This window comes from Gymnodraco acuticeps, unplaced genomic scaffold (genome assembly GCF_902827175.1).
Source record: "Gymnodraco acuticeps unplaced genomic scaffold, fGymAcu1.1, whole genome shotgun sequence".
NCBI lineage: Eukaryota > Metazoa > Chordata > Actinopteri > Perciformes > Bathydraconidae > Gymnodraco > Gymnodraco acuticeps.
The window spans coordinates 3,107,286-3,124,642 of NW_022990295.1; the positions used below are offsets into that span (position 1 = coordinate 3,107,286).

At 40.9% G+C, this 17,357-nt stretch overlaps 1 protein-coding gene across 3 annotated transcripts in view; it reads left to right on the forward strand.

The window, feature by feature from the left end:
• arhgef10 (Rho guanine nucleotide exchange factor (GEF) 10) overlaps positions 1–16,956 on the forward strand; it is a 59,718-nt gene extending 42,762 nt beyond the window's left edge. For all 3 annotated transcript variants that reach the window (XM_034222289.1, XM_034222291.1, XM_034222290.1), the window contains 7 exons: positions 799–1,025; positions 1,481–1,638; positions 4,958–5,100; positions 7,113–7,287; positions 14,356–14,478; positions 15,057–15,571; positions 16,149–16,956. In XM_034222289.1, coding sequence (XP_034078180.1) covers positions 799–1,025; positions 1,481–1,638; positions 4,958–5,100; positions 7,113–7,287; positions 14,356–14,478; positions 15,057–15,571; positions 16,149–16,184 — 1,377 coding nt within the window. In that variant the 3' untranslated portion in view covers positions 16,185–16,956. The remainder of the gene's footprint in view (positions 1–798; positions 1,026–1,480; positions 1,639–4,957; positions 5,101–7,112; positions 7,288–14,355; positions 14,479–15,056; positions 15,572–16,148) is intronic.
• The last annotated feature ends 401 nt before the right edge of the window (positions 16,957–17,357 follow it).

The following is a 17,357-nucleotide window of genomic DNA, read 5'->3' on the forward strand; positions in this document are numbered from 1 at the left end:
ATTTTCCCTTCTTTGTTCAGTAAAACAAACACTGTAGTAGCCAACAATTACATACATTAAAGAGTTTATTTCAGCGTTTATAGTGGTTACCTACAAAAGTATGGGCTTCTTCCATCCAGAGGGAAATAACATTAGTAGTTCTGTTAATATACGTTCATTTGGATTTAAGGGTTTAGTTAAGTGTGTTAAGTGGATTTAACAACTGTTCATTGGCAAATGGTATCGCTGTCCTCTTATTTTCAGCACCCTAGATTATTTAGGTTTAACCACTTGAGTGTGGCTCTTAGTTTTGGCTGAGAGCAGTTTTTCACTGTAGTGTGTTAGCTTAGTCAGATTTAGTTTTAATGCGTTTTTGCTGTTTTTCATCTAAAATGTCTAAGGTCCCCTTGGGAAAATAACCTTGGTTTCACTATAATTGCTTCATTACCTAAGTTTATAAGCAAAATAAACAGACTGTCATAACTGTGGTCATCACTGCTAATGCCGTGTTTTCCACCATCAGGGAAAACCTTGGGTTTGTTAAAGATTTAGACATTTCTCTAGCTGGTTATTTTCATGGTGAGGTCCAATATAAACTCTATCAGAAAGATGTTAAACCGAGATATTAAATATTGTTTTCAACATAATCGTATGTTGTAGTAGATAATTATATACAGTTTGGTTTATATTATACATTTTTTACGTACTTTAAGTACTTCAGTCGCATGTCTATTTCTGATGTTTGCTTTTTTTTGGTGCTAATACTGTGCTGGGTCTCGCTGGGACAGACAAAACAAAAGGCTTTTCATTTGTGTTCAGGTTGCGAGTTGCACCAACCAGATGGGCCAGATATCCATCGTGGCCATGCAGAGCTCCAACCCTAAGGTGACTGAGTGTTTCAACGTGGAGTCCCGTATCCTCTGCATGACCTTCGTCCCTGCTGAGCAGCCTCAGGAGAACGGAGAGAAGGTTACAGAAAATAACTGTGTCCCTGCAGCGAAGGCCAGTGACTCCCCCAGTGTGTGTCTGGGCATGGAAGAGGGCAGGTACAGAACATAGACAGTGTGCCTACAACAGTGTGCCTTTAATGTATTTGAATGTATAAAAGATACAGCAAGTGGCTCAATGATCCATCCAATGTCAGGTTGTATTTATGCATGTATACATGGGGAATGAAAGGATGAAAAACAAATACATTTTCAAGAGTTTCTTCTATGTTGCCCCAAACTTGACTGTGGGTAATACTTTTACAAACCAGCTTCAGGGAACGTCAGAGAAAACATCAGAACAAGCCCCCAAAAGCATCTCTAAAACATTTAACTTGTTTCAGCAATAGAATAGATTTAATAAAATGTAATCATTCAAAGTGTCAAACACTGTCTCTTAAATCTCTTTAACTGCAGCTACTACCAGAATGTTATAGTTGACAAAGACATAGATGTATCTTTAAAGAAGCACACTGTTGTAAGTTGGATCTAATTTCATTTCCTTTCTCCTTCAGTATCATTGTGTATAAAAGCAGCCAGCGATCAAAGAAAGTGCGCCTGCAGCATTTTTTCACCCCGGACAAGTCCACCGTCACCAGCCTAGTGTATAAGAAACACTGTCTGTACGTCGGCCTGGTCAGCGGCTCTGTGGCCGTCTACTCCAGATCACAAGGTGGGTGTTTCAGTCGAGGAGGGGCTCAATTTGTGTATCTCTTCTGCTATAGCCTCAGAATTCTGCCTTTGTAATGTTTGCTGATAATCTTAAATGGCTGTAATTGGAGCAATTACAGGGATAAATCACTGGTGTTATAGGAAACAGAAATGCATTCACTGAGTTCATTAGATTTGCTGACAGTGTTTACCACAATATTTAGCCTGCACCAGCCCTGAGTTTTGAAACCTGAACCATAATTGGCCAGGAACATGCATAGGAGCCCTGTTGCTGACTTTGTTACATTTAGAAACCCACTGACCTAGTTTACCAAAAGCCTTCAGCACCATGTCTGATGACTTCTTCCAATAACAGGCAGAACTTGTCATGGGTTACAATGCTACAACTTTTTGCAACACTAAATGAGAAGGGTTATTCTGGGTTATATATGTGCATTGCTCTTACTTCTATGTTTCTGTCTCTGCGGTTGCCTTTGAGTGTGTTAGTCAGAGGCTCAGTGTAGCAGGGGGTCAGGGGTCACCTCTGCTCTGTGTTGAGGTTCTGTTCCCCTTTGCTCGGTTGTCTGGGAGAAGCCAATCTATTACGCCGTGACCTACTTCATGTTTTTTCCTCCCAGACGAGCTTAGGCGCATTAGAGGAGAGGATCTGAGCTGCACTATTCCCACAGTTATTCTTATTCTGTGTTTTGTTCCATCTCTTATTGGCACTGGCAGCCGTGCAAACAGTCTGAGTGTCTTCCTCTCACTCTCTCAGCCTTTTATCTGTGTCACATAACGTTCTTGTTCAACCACCTGATATAAAGTTTAATATTCTCACTTTTCAATTATTTATTTGTAAGTTATTTTTTATAACTTATGGCTTTAACCTGGGTGCTTGAATGTTGCTGTTCTTTTTATATCATTATCTTTTTTTGTTATGCTATCTGTGTAAAGCAAATTGCGCTCCCAGCTTGAAAAGTCCTATACAAATAAAATACAATTGTAAAAAATGTGAACATATTTCAGATCACAAGGGAACACTCTTGTTATCCCTAAATAAGTGTTGTTCTCACTATCCTGTGATGCCATCAATGCTAGAGGCAGGTTTCACTAACCTCAGTCACATTCAGTCATGCACTCATATGACCCAAGATACATTTGCAACATCTCCAAGAAAGCACATGCTCAATTCCTTCCTCTGTGGTTCTATTTAGTTGGCTTGCGTTTGCTGGAAAGAGATAGGAAAATATAGAATATGGAAGAAGGCCTGAGGACAGAAGAAGAGGAGGGAAAATATCCTCATTTATTCCACAGCTGAGTGACGGTTTGCCTGGCAGAAACAAACTGCGTGTATGCAACCGTTCAGGAATGTTCAACGCTTCTCATTACTCCGTGTTTTGATGCACACGTTACCTCATTTACCCCCTCTACTCTCCAGTCATTACACTGGCACGGAGTATGCTGGTGTGTCAAAGAACATCCTAGAAGAAAATCCTGGCCCTAGATCTTGTGATTGTGATTTGTGTGCCATCTGTCACTGAACATGAAGCCTGATGCTTAAATGATGAGTCACAGCCGGTTAGAATAGGATAGCTGTACCCTGCATCCCCATTGTAACGATGTTCAAATACTCTGTGTAACCCTCAGCCTGTACCCCATTAGCATTGAAATTCGATTCATTGCAGAGAAAAGAGTTGGAAAAAATGATCCGCTTATGTGCTTTGATGTTACACTCAGCTGATGAACCCTCACATTGAATTGTGACGATGCAGTCAATACAAGACGGATGTTTCCTTGTTGTTGAAGCCATCAGTGCTGAGTTATCTTAGATGCTGTGTGTCTGATGCTGGCCGGGCAGCCTCATTCTGCCACGCTTGCTGTTACATTTTGTGACTGGCTGTGTGAGAGATGGAGAAAGAAGGAGGCAATGATTCGACAAAAGGTTGCACGTCAGAGGCAGATACTCAGAACATAAACTCTGCTCTTGTCCATTCTTCCATCCTGCGTCTTCCTACTTATCCTCATTGAGAGATTAGTTTTCTGCTTCAGATTTGAAAGAATAAGACGAATTAGCTGCTTGGTTTGTGCTGCTGTTTGCGCTGTTAAAGGTCATTTGTTACACCTGACATGAAAGAATGCTACAGTTGAAAAAGTGCGAGGTGTGGGCAGACTTGCATAAGACGGAAAATTGGCAATCCTGTATTTCTTTTTCCACTGCTCCTTTTTTTCTTCCTCATGTACATCTACCTGCAGAGTATGATTGTTAAACAAATATACACAGGGCATTGCTGGAATGCTAATCCCACCTAGCCCCTGTAGTGGGAGATTACCCTCACTTCCTCACTCATTACTGTACCCCTGAAAGGAAGAACATCTCTCCCTGCATGGCACCTCAGCCTTCAATAGCCGCCTTTGTGCCTCCGCTTGACAAACACCATTGGCGAGGCCTTGTTCACTTCCTGGCCTAGATTAGCTGAGGGAATGTGGTATCTGAAGGAAATGAAGGCTGTATTCAATACAAGCCCTTCTAGTAAAAGGTACAAGCCAGTTTTACTGGTTTAAATTCTACGGAGTCCCAGACAAAGACAGATTGTGGAGATCCTTTTTCAAAGTCTCATCAACATTGTTTTCACTCCTGTGTTAATGAATCAACCACATGTTAATGGGGATTTGTCAATTGTTTAAAAAAAAAAAGTGACTTCATCTCTGAAAATGGTGCTTTGGTGGATATCTTTTTATATTTTTTAAGAAAGGCAGCTTGTGGCTTCCGTACATTCCCATATCTGTATATAAAATGAACCGAATATAGACCTTCTTTCTGTCCAACAAACTCACATTTCCTCCCATGTTCTGACTCTAAACCAGAAGATAGACTGGTCACACAGAGATGTAATGTGTTGATATTTATAAAGGCACAGCATGTGGTGTTTTTTTGCAGTTGAGCTGGCACTGTAGGTGCCCGGGCACATGTAGAACGGAGTGTGTAGGAGGTGTGTGTGGGTTAGAGCTCGGCTCTGACTAATGCCTAGCAACCCATCTATATTCATAGTGAAGGCTTTAAAAACCATCAATGGCCACTCCACCAGCATTAGCAGAGTCATAAATGCAAATGACCTTTTCAGGCGACACTTCTAAAGACAGAGTGTCTATCATTGTGTCTTCCTTTAACAGTATAATTCATTCAACTTTTACATAAACATCGCTGGAGGTTAACATAGCAAAAGAGAATGTAATAAATAATACTATAATGTTTGCATATAAAGTGCATTTTTTGGTAAGAATGTTTTGTAAAATTGCTAATTGTTTGTCTGTAAGTAATGCCAGTGTTGTGTTTGTTACAGATGGTTTGTGGAGCCATGAGAAGCCTAAGGTGCTGAAACTGGGAATCCTGCCAGTGAAGGCCATGCTGGCAGTGGAGGAGCACCTCTGGGCTTCATCAGGTGGACAGGTCTTCATCATCAGCACCCTCACACACTCCATAGAGGTAAGAAACATAGCTCTGATACTGTTACCATACCTACATTACAAAGGATCTAAGTCCTGAAAGGCAAGTAAGAAAACTAATTCTGGTGATCCATTTTCTTTTTGTTAACTTTAAAACAGGTCACATCAAAATAATAATCTTTCTAGGTTACTCGTATTAATTACAAAAACAGGTGCTTCCAGATTAGTTTACAAATCAGCATTCACTCTAACCACAAGGTAACCAGAGTATTTGTTGTATTAGCAACCTATCTAACATTACGAGTTTACCTGGAAGAATACATGAATGCTATAAGTCTTATTTAGAAAATGGGGTAGTTATGCAATTCAGACTTGTGTGGCTGATTGAGTATTACAACAACAAACAGAGACAAATATTTGATCAACAATATTCTCAAACATTTTTCTCTACTTGTCTTTGAAAAAAAACAAGTAATTAAAGATATACTAGATAAAAGATACAACAAAATGTGTTTCACTCATTTGTTTCACAGCTTTAATTTTTTTGAAAGTTTTCTTAATTCATACACAGGAGAGAAAAGATCAGACTTTTTCTTCTCACTTGTCTCTCAGGGCTTCCATACAGAGCACATCATTGTGTGTGTTATAAATAAACCTTTGTATAACTGTTGGAAAGTTAAGACGTGTAACATTTTGAGTGCGGATATAAAGTATTCTTTGTCAGGGAGATCTCCCAAGAAGCAGTCTGTGTAAACTGCGGTCTGCCTCTAGCTGTCCCACATTTCCCTTCCCGGGAACTATTCTTTCCATATCCTTAAATATAATTGGTATTCCCTGTGTGCGTTCTGGCCTGGTTCATGGAATGGAAGCACCTGCCACGAGTACAGGAATAGCACCGTTCCTGTGACATGCACTCACTAATAATCTGTTTAGCCTCGTTAAGATCATTATGTCGGACCACCTGCCTGCCTCGCTCTCTTTTCCTCACTGAGGAGTTAGTCCAGAGTGGTGTCAGGAAGTTAAACAGAGACAGAGAGACAGAGACGGATGGTGAGATGGATACAAATAAATGAGACGATTAAGTCATAAATAAATCATCAAATAATTAATCAAAGGTAAATGCAATATAAATACTAATGTGTGCAAAACAAATCAAGGAAGTCACATTTACATCTCATGCTCCTTCATCACCACATGTATTACGTTTATAACCCTGTTCTGACACTTGCTAATGGTCTCCTTGGCCAAATAAAACTCCACCTACATGTAAAGCAATGTGTGGGGAGATTATGTAACCAGTGGAGATGGAACAAGCTCAGTTTATTGGTCTCCAGCAACAGAAAACCCTAACCTTACTCACAGTACATATTTAAAACTAATCTTGTTCGCACTTGTGAAAAAGAGATAAATGAAGAGTTAAAGAGAAATGATTTATAGTCTGATTTATATTCTGAATAATCAACATCATCCATAAATCAACATATTAGGTGCATTTGGCAGAAACACATTTTCGATGGTGAAGTACAATCACAGGATCCCAGACATTATAATCCCAGACAATGCACGGGCTGCTTGAGACTGAACAAACCCTCTGTGGGGTGGTTGCTTTTGAAATAGTTAGTTTTATGTCACATACAGCAAACACAAGAGTCTTTTTCTAACCTTAGCTTTCACTCATAGGCTGACAGTCAAACTTAAACAGCCCGACAACAACTTGCCACACAAAACAAACACCCGCCAGAGGTACAAAATATATAAAAAAAGAACCTTAGATTGAATATCTTATATTGCACAAGCAACCAAGCAAACATTTTTGGGGTGAAATGCAATGCTAAGCTCAGTTTGATGGCTATTTAGCTAATTATTGGTAACCAGGTAATTAACCTGAGCCACAGAATATTGAACAGCATGCAAATGAAACTTCTTAAAGGTCTTTTTGTTTTAGTCTTAGTACATCTGTGAAAAATCCTTACAAGTCTCAGATTTCACTTGGTTATATTCTGAATTAAGTAAGTAATAACGTAATGCCTAAATCCTTTCTCCCACCTCCAGAGGCAGCTGGAGGCCCACCAGGAGGAGGGCATGGTGGTGTCCCACATGGTGGTGGCCGGGGTCGGCATCTGGATCGCCTCCAGCTCCGGCTCCACTCTGCGCCTCTTCCACACCGAGACCCTGGAGCACCTGCAGGACATTAACATCGCCACACCTGTTCACAATACCCTGCCTGGTAAGACACATACAACGTTCATTTCCAGATCTTTCTAAATATCAGCATAACTGGGACCAGACTCTTATTCAACACAATATAAGCCTTTTTATAATCAGTATTATTTGAGTTAAAAGGATCTGTCCAAAGTCAAGAAACAGATTTGTAAAATAACACCCATGTTTGTAGTTCAAATATTACGCATCAGAGTCAGAATTAACTCCACCTACATCGCTTTGTATTATTGTTTTTCTCTTTGTTTCCATCCCACACCAACATTTTATTTTGTTGGACAAATACAATCTGGAAGGGATTTTCAAGTTACATCTCCAAGGTAACCAGAGGAACATTCCTGTCATGCCAGAGGGAGTTTCTCTCCCACACACTCCTCCCCCCTCCCAGCCTGAAACGCCTCCATTGGACTCCTTTGTTCCTTCCGTGATATAGTGACATCACTATATAACACTGGCGTTACTTTTGGCTAGCACTCTTACACATTGTACGTGATAGGCTAAGGGGCAGGACATCAATAAGCGGTTGACCAATCACAACAGAACTGACCAGCTAACCAATCAGAGCAGACTGGGCTCTGGTTTCAGACAGAAGGTGAAAAGAAAAATACAGGCAGTATGAGAAAAATAAAGAGCTTTTTTAACATTAAATAATGGTAACATGTCACAGTAGAAGAACATACTAATATGAACCTGAACATTTGCATAATATAGCCCCTTTAAATGAAAAGTGTAGAATTCACAAAGATCGGATACCTGTTTAACCTGCTGATGTAATTACTTTTCTTTCTTGTTGGTCGTTCATAAAATAATTATTTGAAAATCTTTTATGTTATATCCTCTGTAACAAATATAAAAACATACCATAGTGTTAGTATTCAGAGCCTTGCGGTTCCAAACATTCAGTCATGGTGATTCTGTGGTCTTACCACCTTTACCACTTCAAAAGCACTGCCTCTCTCTGCCTGCCCTTGAGTGTCAGTCAGTAATGCGATCCGTACGCCTGAGTGAGACTGAAAGCTTTTAGAGAGTGTCAAACTGACTGACGAAGAACAGCAAAGAGTAGTTGTTCACTCTTCAGATATCTGATATTGTGATCATCTAGTCAAATATACTTATGCAGAGACATCCCAGCGTCTTTGAGTGTGATGCAAGTCCTGCAATGACCTCATGTTTTCAAGGTGCTGTCAGTAATTATGTGACATCAGTGCTCAAACAGACAGCTCTTGTTATGGCAGGTTTGTCATGCTCTCGTCCTCCTAAAGTCTAAACAGTGAATCAGGAACCTCTTATTTTGTCTCTATTGTGAGCGTTGCATAAGGGAAACTTTTCACCTCATAAAATCATATTAAAGGAAACTTAGTGTGCTCTGAAAGAGGCTGAACACTTGTGAAAACAAATAATGGGATGTCTTTTTGATAAGTGGCCAAACAACCGACATTATGAAGTATTACATTATTACATCACATTTAAATAGCTAATGGCTGAGCTAATGGAGTTCAGCACAAAATAGTGTCCCCCAACTATCTTAAAGGTTAATGGTACCATCAAAACATGTGTTTTGGTCTTATAACACTTATATCAACTTTTATGACGGATAAAACTAGACCTATCTGTATTAAACATAAACAACAATGTGGGAGTACCTGCAGGTTGGCCCGTGAGTGCAGTGATTCTGAGAACAGTGGTTTGTTCCTATTTGAAGAGTGATTTACTGCACTTAGATCATTCCACCATAAGGGCCCACCTTTAATCTCTGACTGTGTAAGGCACTGCAGATGTAAACCTGTCATTACCAGGTAGTACCACTGCAAACCAGCATCAAAGGCGATTGGACACCAGAAGGGTGTGTTTAGAAATGAGCTTTGTTACTATAGGTACCTTCGTCATCACAGTGGATTACATTGTATTTAGTGTGTGGCAGTTGGTTGTGAAACAGTTTCCTGCCGTGTGTGTTTAAGCCAACGTTGTCGCTGTCCAACCGAATGACTGTCAGTGTGACTTTTGTCCCTGGCTGAAGTCATGGAAGTGGCGTGCTGCTGCTTCAGATCTTGTAATCTGCTGCGTTACATCATCTTGACCCAAAAACACACAGCCTAAAAGAAGGAGTGTAGTTTTCTGGGTGGGGTTTCTTGTTGCTTCCGTCAGAATTTGGGAAGTCCACCGCCGCTGCGTTCAATCCCTTTTCCCTCTGTGCTGAGTAATGCAGTCAGCTGCGGTTTGGCATGGACTTCCCTCATTCTTCTTTGTTGTGTTGTCTGGGAGTTTGTATTTGTTTGACTTTCCTCTTGGTTGCATTAAGGTTCTTAAATTAGATCTGGATCTGGGTTTAGTTTTCTGTTGACAGCTGTGGTTTTCTGTATGTGTATTGGTGTGTGCAGTTGATGACTAGCCTGCAGTTGTTCTGCATCTCATCTGCAGCATCATTAGCCGTGCTTAACTCAGCTCGGACTAAACTGAGGGAACATTTAGGCTCCTCTATTACCGCCACAAGGTACCAATAACGTTAGGAAAAGCACCAGAAGTATTCAGCTAAATGACAAAGAGAATCTGTTGAGGTTGTGTAACATCTGCTGAAGCAGGGCACTTCAAGCTGAATTGATTAATCAGCAGAATGTCAGATCTTATGTAATAAGCTGTTGGGAGTTGCTTTTAAATACCACTTAGCTGTAGGAGCAGCTATGAATCCAATGCTGTGAACACAAACTTCAACAAATCCACTTGCAGCTTTTGTGGTTAAATGTGGCACAATGGTTAGCAGAGGAAACCTATTTATGAACAGTACTGGCAACAGAAGAAACGCTGAATTTGCAAACCCAAGTTCCTTAAGGAAATCCATAACTGCATGTAAAAAAGTAAAATTGCTTGGAGTGTCTACACTGACTTGATATACTGACTCTGATACGCAGTGTGTAGAGAGGCCTCTTTGTCAGACAGATGTGAATGATAAAAGCAGTCTGCTTTTGCCCATATTAGTTAATAGGATCCATGCAACCGCAAAGGAAGCTGGTCCTGGGACAGACCACAACACATGAACGCTTTCATCTTCTGGGCCTCGCCATTAGGAGCTCACTTCCTCTGATAACAGTATTGGGTCCCTGGACTGTCAGTAATCATAGAAGTCAAACGCTTTTAATGAAGCAGTTGCATGAAGTCCATCTATATCTGCCGCGCTGTCTGTGGTCTGTTGTGATCTGGGATTTTCCAGAACGCTCCACGGTGGTGTTTATCACTGCTGGCTGCCGCTGTGGAACAGAATGAGACTAGAAAATGTGCTGTTTCTGCACAACCTCCCATGTAATTGGAACTGCCAACCAAACAGTTTGGTCTGGAGGGACGGCCTGTAATCGATGTCAGTGTGATGGGTCTTCAACTGCTATCCTGGGCTCCATTAAAGAACATTTACTGAGACACAAGCTACACATAGTATGAGAAAATGACAAGAAGGGACTATGTTTTAATTTGATTTCTGCGTCCCTATTTTCCAGGAAGTCTACATTATTTAGGAGGGGTATTGTATTACAGACCCTAATACACGTTTGAATTGTCCACAGAACACACAATCAGACTAACAATTGGAGACATGGGGCGTTGTCTTCAGTGTGAATGCCTCTCTGAATGCAGGAGGTTTTCCAGAGGTGGGGTTATTCTTCTCATGTTCATGCATGTTGGAGCAATTCCGCTAACTCCCTCCATCCCAGACAGGAGTTCCTTACCCAGGGGCTAAACCTGCAGCTAGCTGACACGCTGTAATAGCCGTCATTTGCACTGTAACTCGAGGCTAGTGTTTTTTGAAGAATCATATGTCTCATGTTTTAGAGTAATTTAGTGGTATTAGGAGTTAATTGGGTAATTATTTCGGGATTGTGCTGTAAAAACATACACCTTTTTCTCCACATTCCCATGTCTTACTATCACACGTTTGTCTCCATATTCCCATGTTTTAATATCACATGTCTGTGTCCATATTCCCATGTCTTATATTCTTCTGAGTTAGACATAGTCATAGAAATGGGCATTTTCTATTGTATTGAACTTATTTGGGACCACATCTCTTTTACAAAGTAAAATTAATACGGGATGAGGACAAAAGCTATAATAAAGTCATTAGGCGCTTTCACACTGCGGTACTTTTCCCACAAAGGTTCATGTGAACTTAGTTCATGAGAACTTTTTAGTTCTCATGAACTAAGTACAGATCGCGTTCACACTGGAAAAAGTCCCTTGGGGGTGGATTAGGCAAATGAAGCCGCTGACGTCACTTGTTCTTCTTCTGCTTTGGGTTTACTGGCAGGCCGCAAACCACTTCACGGCGTATACTGCCGCCCAAAGTCCCCGGCCGGAAGTCCCCGGAGTTAGGGACTGGCTTCAGTAGAAGCTGCTGGGACTCCCAGCAGCTTCTACTGAAGCCTTCCGAGTAAATCGCCAGAACGCCGACACCTCCTCATCTCCACCACTCCCATGTTTTATTTTGTGTTGCCATAAGTTAGTCTCTCTGTGTTTCTGCGCTGGGTTAATGCTAATGCTAATAATGCTAATGCGAGGATAATAAAATGGCGGCTTCACAAAACTTTTTGGGAGTTTTACGGGGCGTGGTTTGCAATCCTTCCAGCCAATCAGAAATGTAGCTCTTTTCTCACAAAAGAGGGGTAAAAAGGTTCACATTAACTAATTTTAGTACCGGCTCTTTTTGGTGTGAACGCGATAAAAGAGTTCACATGAACTAAGTTCACATGAACCTTTGTGGGAAAAGTACCGCAGTGTGAAAGCGCCTATTAATACAAAATAAATTGTCATAAAATGCACATATTAAAGAAAAAGTGAGGCAAATCATAGCGTAAATAAAATTATAGAAAATAATAATAATAAAGTACTTCCAGAAGCAGTAGTCCCCCGATAAGTGTGTAAAGCCTGTACCGTGGGGATGTCTCAGAGGATGGCTGCTGTGCTGAGGGTCTGTCTGCTGCTGCTCTGTGACCTACATAGGCAGCCATGCGTGGCCTGATGGGAGACAAACATCAGGGGGGGCAATAAATAACACCTACAGCCATGCTATTGTTTGTACGCCACCATTGTTCACATATCCCAACACCAATAAGACGCTTATTCCTGAGTGATCATCCACTCCCTCACAGATGCTAGGATTAAACATGATAGGACTGGATGATTTACTGCAGCTGCAATGTGCCGGAGCTCCAGTTAAAACGTGTCCTCATGTGATACTTAACTTGAAAACATTCAGATTGACATGGAGAGTTATGATTCTTCATGATTAGTGAAGTATGCAGTGTGTGATTATTTCAAGGTATGTGTGACACTGCCAGTGTTTGAAATTACATCTCTGTCTCGCTTACTAAAAGCTAACCCTATTTAGCTTCGCTGGCTTGGTTGTTGTTCACTCCATATCGCAACAACTATAAGAACGATTCCTCTGAAGTACTCAACAACTTTAGGGATTTCTTTTAAATGTTATATAGATATCTCCAGAACAACGCTCTTGACACCTTGACCTTTCTTGTCTCCAAACCATGAGTTTTAAACTTCCTGTGAAATTTGGTGTATATTTAAGTTATCCCTTCCAAACTAATTATCATTGATAACCCTCTGATGCTGTACTTATGACATTTTAGCAAGCTGAAAAGCTAAACTATAATTGATCATGGTAAACATTATACAATATGTCAACATGTTAACACTGTCATTGTTAGCATGTTGGCATGCTAGCATTAAAACACTGCTGTAGTTAACTACATCCACACAGAGCCGTTAACGTGCTGTATTTCTATAAAATACACAGCACCCTTAACCTTTTCCAATGTGAATTTGATAGACAAATGGAGTAACGTAAAACCAGGGTATAGCTTGCTCAGATAGAGAATGAAATTGTGCTGATGCGAGCTATTTCTAGACTGAAGTAGTGTATTTTTGTAATGTTTGGGATTTGCTCCTCCCTCCTGCTGTTGGTTGTCAGGACTAAGTGCAGATCAAAGTGGGTCTCTGGTGCAGGATCAGGGCCAGAGCCGGGCACTGTTGACGTTCACTCTGGGTTTATTTTAGTTCACCCTCTGGGTGGGGAACTCCAAATATTATGAAAGGAGGAAGTTGAGCAAGGCCCCCACCAGCAGACTGTGTGATTCTGCTAAGGCTGGGCCCTCATTAGAAGCACATGTGGGCAGGACTCGGCCCTTTACTGTACGTGGCTGCCTATCTGCCGTGATTCCTGGAAGTATTGCAGGATGGCGTGCGTGTGCCCCATGCAGAGGGTCAGCTCTAGTGGGGGGTCAGGCCGAGAGACTGGCAGTACTTTTTCCTAAAGCCCAAGAGGATTACTTTGAAGGAGGAAACTTAAGTCAAGCTGTTACAGCAGGAATGAGTCATGACAGTCTCGCCTCCCACATAGCAGGACCAAAAAGACTGTCATTGCAAAACCCCAGATTCTTAGTTCAATCATTAAAATGTCTTACTACATGCCATTTGTTTGCTCTGCTTATTCCTGACAAAGCTCCCGTGTGGGGACGGTCTGATGCGAGTGCCAAGTTCCACTTAATAAGTCACCTAACACAGAGCGCTGTCAGCAGGCTGGCTCTATCTGAAGGGCGCTGTTAAACTAACAATCCCGGCTTTGACAGTCCGAAGAGGCATCTCAGAGATGTTTCTGACCAAGAGGGAAGAGAAAAGGTCGGGTCGGATCGTCCTGTGGGTAGCTGCCTCCGAGGCAGAGCTCCTCGCTTAATTACAGCTTTACGCTTCACTCGGTCTGTAACAAAACACTTTTGTGTTTGTTAGTTTGACTCAAAGTGGTGCATTTGGCTGTGTACAGACGCTTGAAAAGAGCAGCTTTTATCCTGGCTCCTCTTCACGTTGCCCTGGAGACAAACATTTTTGAGCATGCTTTCTTTGCAGAAATGCCCCCGCCCACTGAGAAGATACACCTCCCTCCCTCCCCCGTACTGTAGTCAAATCACAGTTCTCTGATTTTTCAGGATACATATGAACACTTTGCAACTGTGTCACCATGAAGCATTTGTTAGCTTTTTTCTCTCTAAATGTCACAAACTAAATTGTATTTTGTTCACAGGGAACCAGAGAGTGTCAGTGAGCAGCCTGCTGGTCTGTCATGGTCTGCTGCTGGTGGGGACCAACCTGGGGGTCACTGTGGCCCTCTCTGTCCCCCGACTGCAGGGCATCCCCAAGGTCACAGGTAACACCCAAACAGCACTGTATCACATATTGTTATGTTCTGACATATAGGCCTATCACAAAGGATTATTTTCATAACTAATGGGTTGATTTAGACAAGGCAAAGAAAACAAATCATTTCTTTCAATAATATGTATTTTATTCAATGTTATCAAGTTACCACTCATGCTAGTGACACAGACATACAAAGCTAACATCAGTGCGCACTAATGGAGACTTAGAGTTTGGCAGCTGCTGCAACCAAGAACACAGTTAACAGCAATATCATTATTTTTTTAGAAGCTAATTAGCGCAATTATTAGTTATGTTGGTTTTACAGATATGATTAACATTGGTTGTTCAAGCAAAGGGAACTCGGATGAATGAAACTAAATGGAAAACTAGATGGTTATTGAAACAACAACCAACTTTAGCAAAGCTTTTACTTAATCTTAACTTCACAAGCTATCAAATGGTTGTCAAAAACAAAGTGGAGAATCCAACATATACAGGTTTTGGGGAAATATCACTGTCACTTAATGTATACAGGAGATATATAATAAAGTGTGTGAATGTTAAAGTGTGTGTTCCTGTGGTTAGGGCGGGGCATGGTGTCCTTACACGCTCACAACGGTCCGGTGAAGTTCCTGAGCGTGGCTGCTGCGGTGTGTAACCGGCCCTCTGGCCCTCCATCATCCAACCCCCCCACCTCAGTGCAGCCAGCAGACACAGAGGATGGGGAGACCTCGCAGCCCCCCCCAGACTCAGCCACGTCTCTCCCTCAGGGACGCGGCGTGTGGTTGGGGGAGGCGGGCTGCACCTCCATGGCTCTCCAGGACTCCATGTCCTCGTCCTGCAGCTCCTTGGCTCCGTCCCAGGGCTCCCTGGAGCACGGGCCGGAGGACGGGGCCCTCTATGACACGCTGCACGACCCGGCCCACCACCTGAGGGGCCGCCGGGCCAGCAAGGTGGACGTCAGCTCTCTGCTGGTGGTCTCCGGAGGGCTGGGCCACCGCAGGGTCAACAAGAAGACCAAACAGTCTCGCCATGACGACACCACCTCCACCATCATGGTCTGGCAGATCCCCCTACTAAACATGTACCAAAGCACCTCGGTAGGTTGGAAATAACGTTTTAACAATAAACACAAAAAAATGCAATGCTTATTTTATAAAATGGAGAATAATAAGGGCTGATAAAAAAATATATATATATATAACTAATTGTAAAATGTATTCTTAAAATAATGAATAAATTCACCACTCTATAATGTAATGCCTAAAAGTCACCATAAATCAATATTAAAGTAAAATAGACATTAAATATATGAATTGTATTGATGCAGTTAATGATTTAGCTGAAGCAACTTAAACTATGGTTAAATTCAAGTACAAACTCAAATAGTATAAAGATAAATACATAAATGTGTGAATAAATGAAATGAAAGGTTAATTAATTAAAATATGATATAGTACACAAATGTGTAAATATGTACATATATATGAAATATATATACACAAAAAAATGTAACATTTGATATTGAATGTTTAATTTATGCTGACAATTAATCTTAAAATACATAGTTATTTGTTTATTTAAGCATTTATTTAAGCATTTAACTAAATAATAAGTTATGGTTTTGTTTAAACTGTGAGTATCTTATACATTTTCTGTCTCTCTTCTCTCTTCCAGGTCAGAGCAGCACTGCACACTCACAAGGAGATCTGACGTTGTTTGACATTATGGATGGATCAAAACTGAAACCAGGAGTCCATCAAACACTCCACAATACTCCGAGGATGTTTCTAATGATGTCTCCCACTATTAAAAAAAACTAAGGATCAATATAACCACTCAATCATGATGCTTCGTGAGCAAACAACTCCCCACAGGCCAGTCCGAAGTTATACTGTATTTGTTATGCTTGTTTAAAAACACTGAAAGGTCTTTATTTTCACCCTCTGATAAAGTTGTTGTTCTGTAACATGGCTAATACATCCTCCACAGTGTTTGTGCCACACAGTGGACTGTGTAGGACTGCAGTATTCACATCAGTGTTGAAAAGAAAGGAGACTTCCTCATTACATTAAGGTTTTATTAAGATTGGGATTAGGTTTGAGTAAAGGAAGAGTTGTAAATATGAAGTATGACAACTGAGGATCACCTGTTTTGGAGTCAGATTCTGTGTTTATATGGAATCAAATCCTGTTACTATTGGACCAGCTTGGTGCTCGTACCATTCTGTTACCAGAGGGAAGGGATGTAAAGAAGGTGAAATATTGATGACTGAATTAGTTGGGAAGGCTTGATGAGAATCACTGGCTGGCCAGGTTTCTGTTCATAAAGGCACGAAAGAGTTGTTATCACTAGAGATGTTTCCCCCCTTTTTGTCTCACATAAGAATATTTAAAAAAAGAAAAAAAGCTTTATACTTTTGTCACAGTTTGTTTGTACTTCTGTAATGTTTATTAACACATTTATAAACTCTTTTATTGAAAAACCTTGTGTATTTCATCATTCAAAGGATCCGTGTGAGTTTGAATCAACATTTCTTTAATTAAATGTCCACTTATTTTAACTTTTGTTCCATCGGGAGTGGTATTTAATTGATGACTTGATTCTTGGGAAATACAAATGAAAATGTTCTGTAATTTGTACAGCCAAGAAAATAACGCTGATAAGTTGGCATTGTTGTAAAGCAGTGCGCTAAAGATGGCTAAAGCTAACAGATATTGGTCATATTTAAAGGTCACCTATTATGCAAAATTCACTTTTTCATGTCTGTTATACATCAACATGTGTCCCCTCTATGTAGAGAGATTCTGAAAGTTTCAGGAACAAAGATTCCCTCACCTTTTGTCCTGATCCATTTATATAAAAACCTGTCTGAAAATGAGCTGA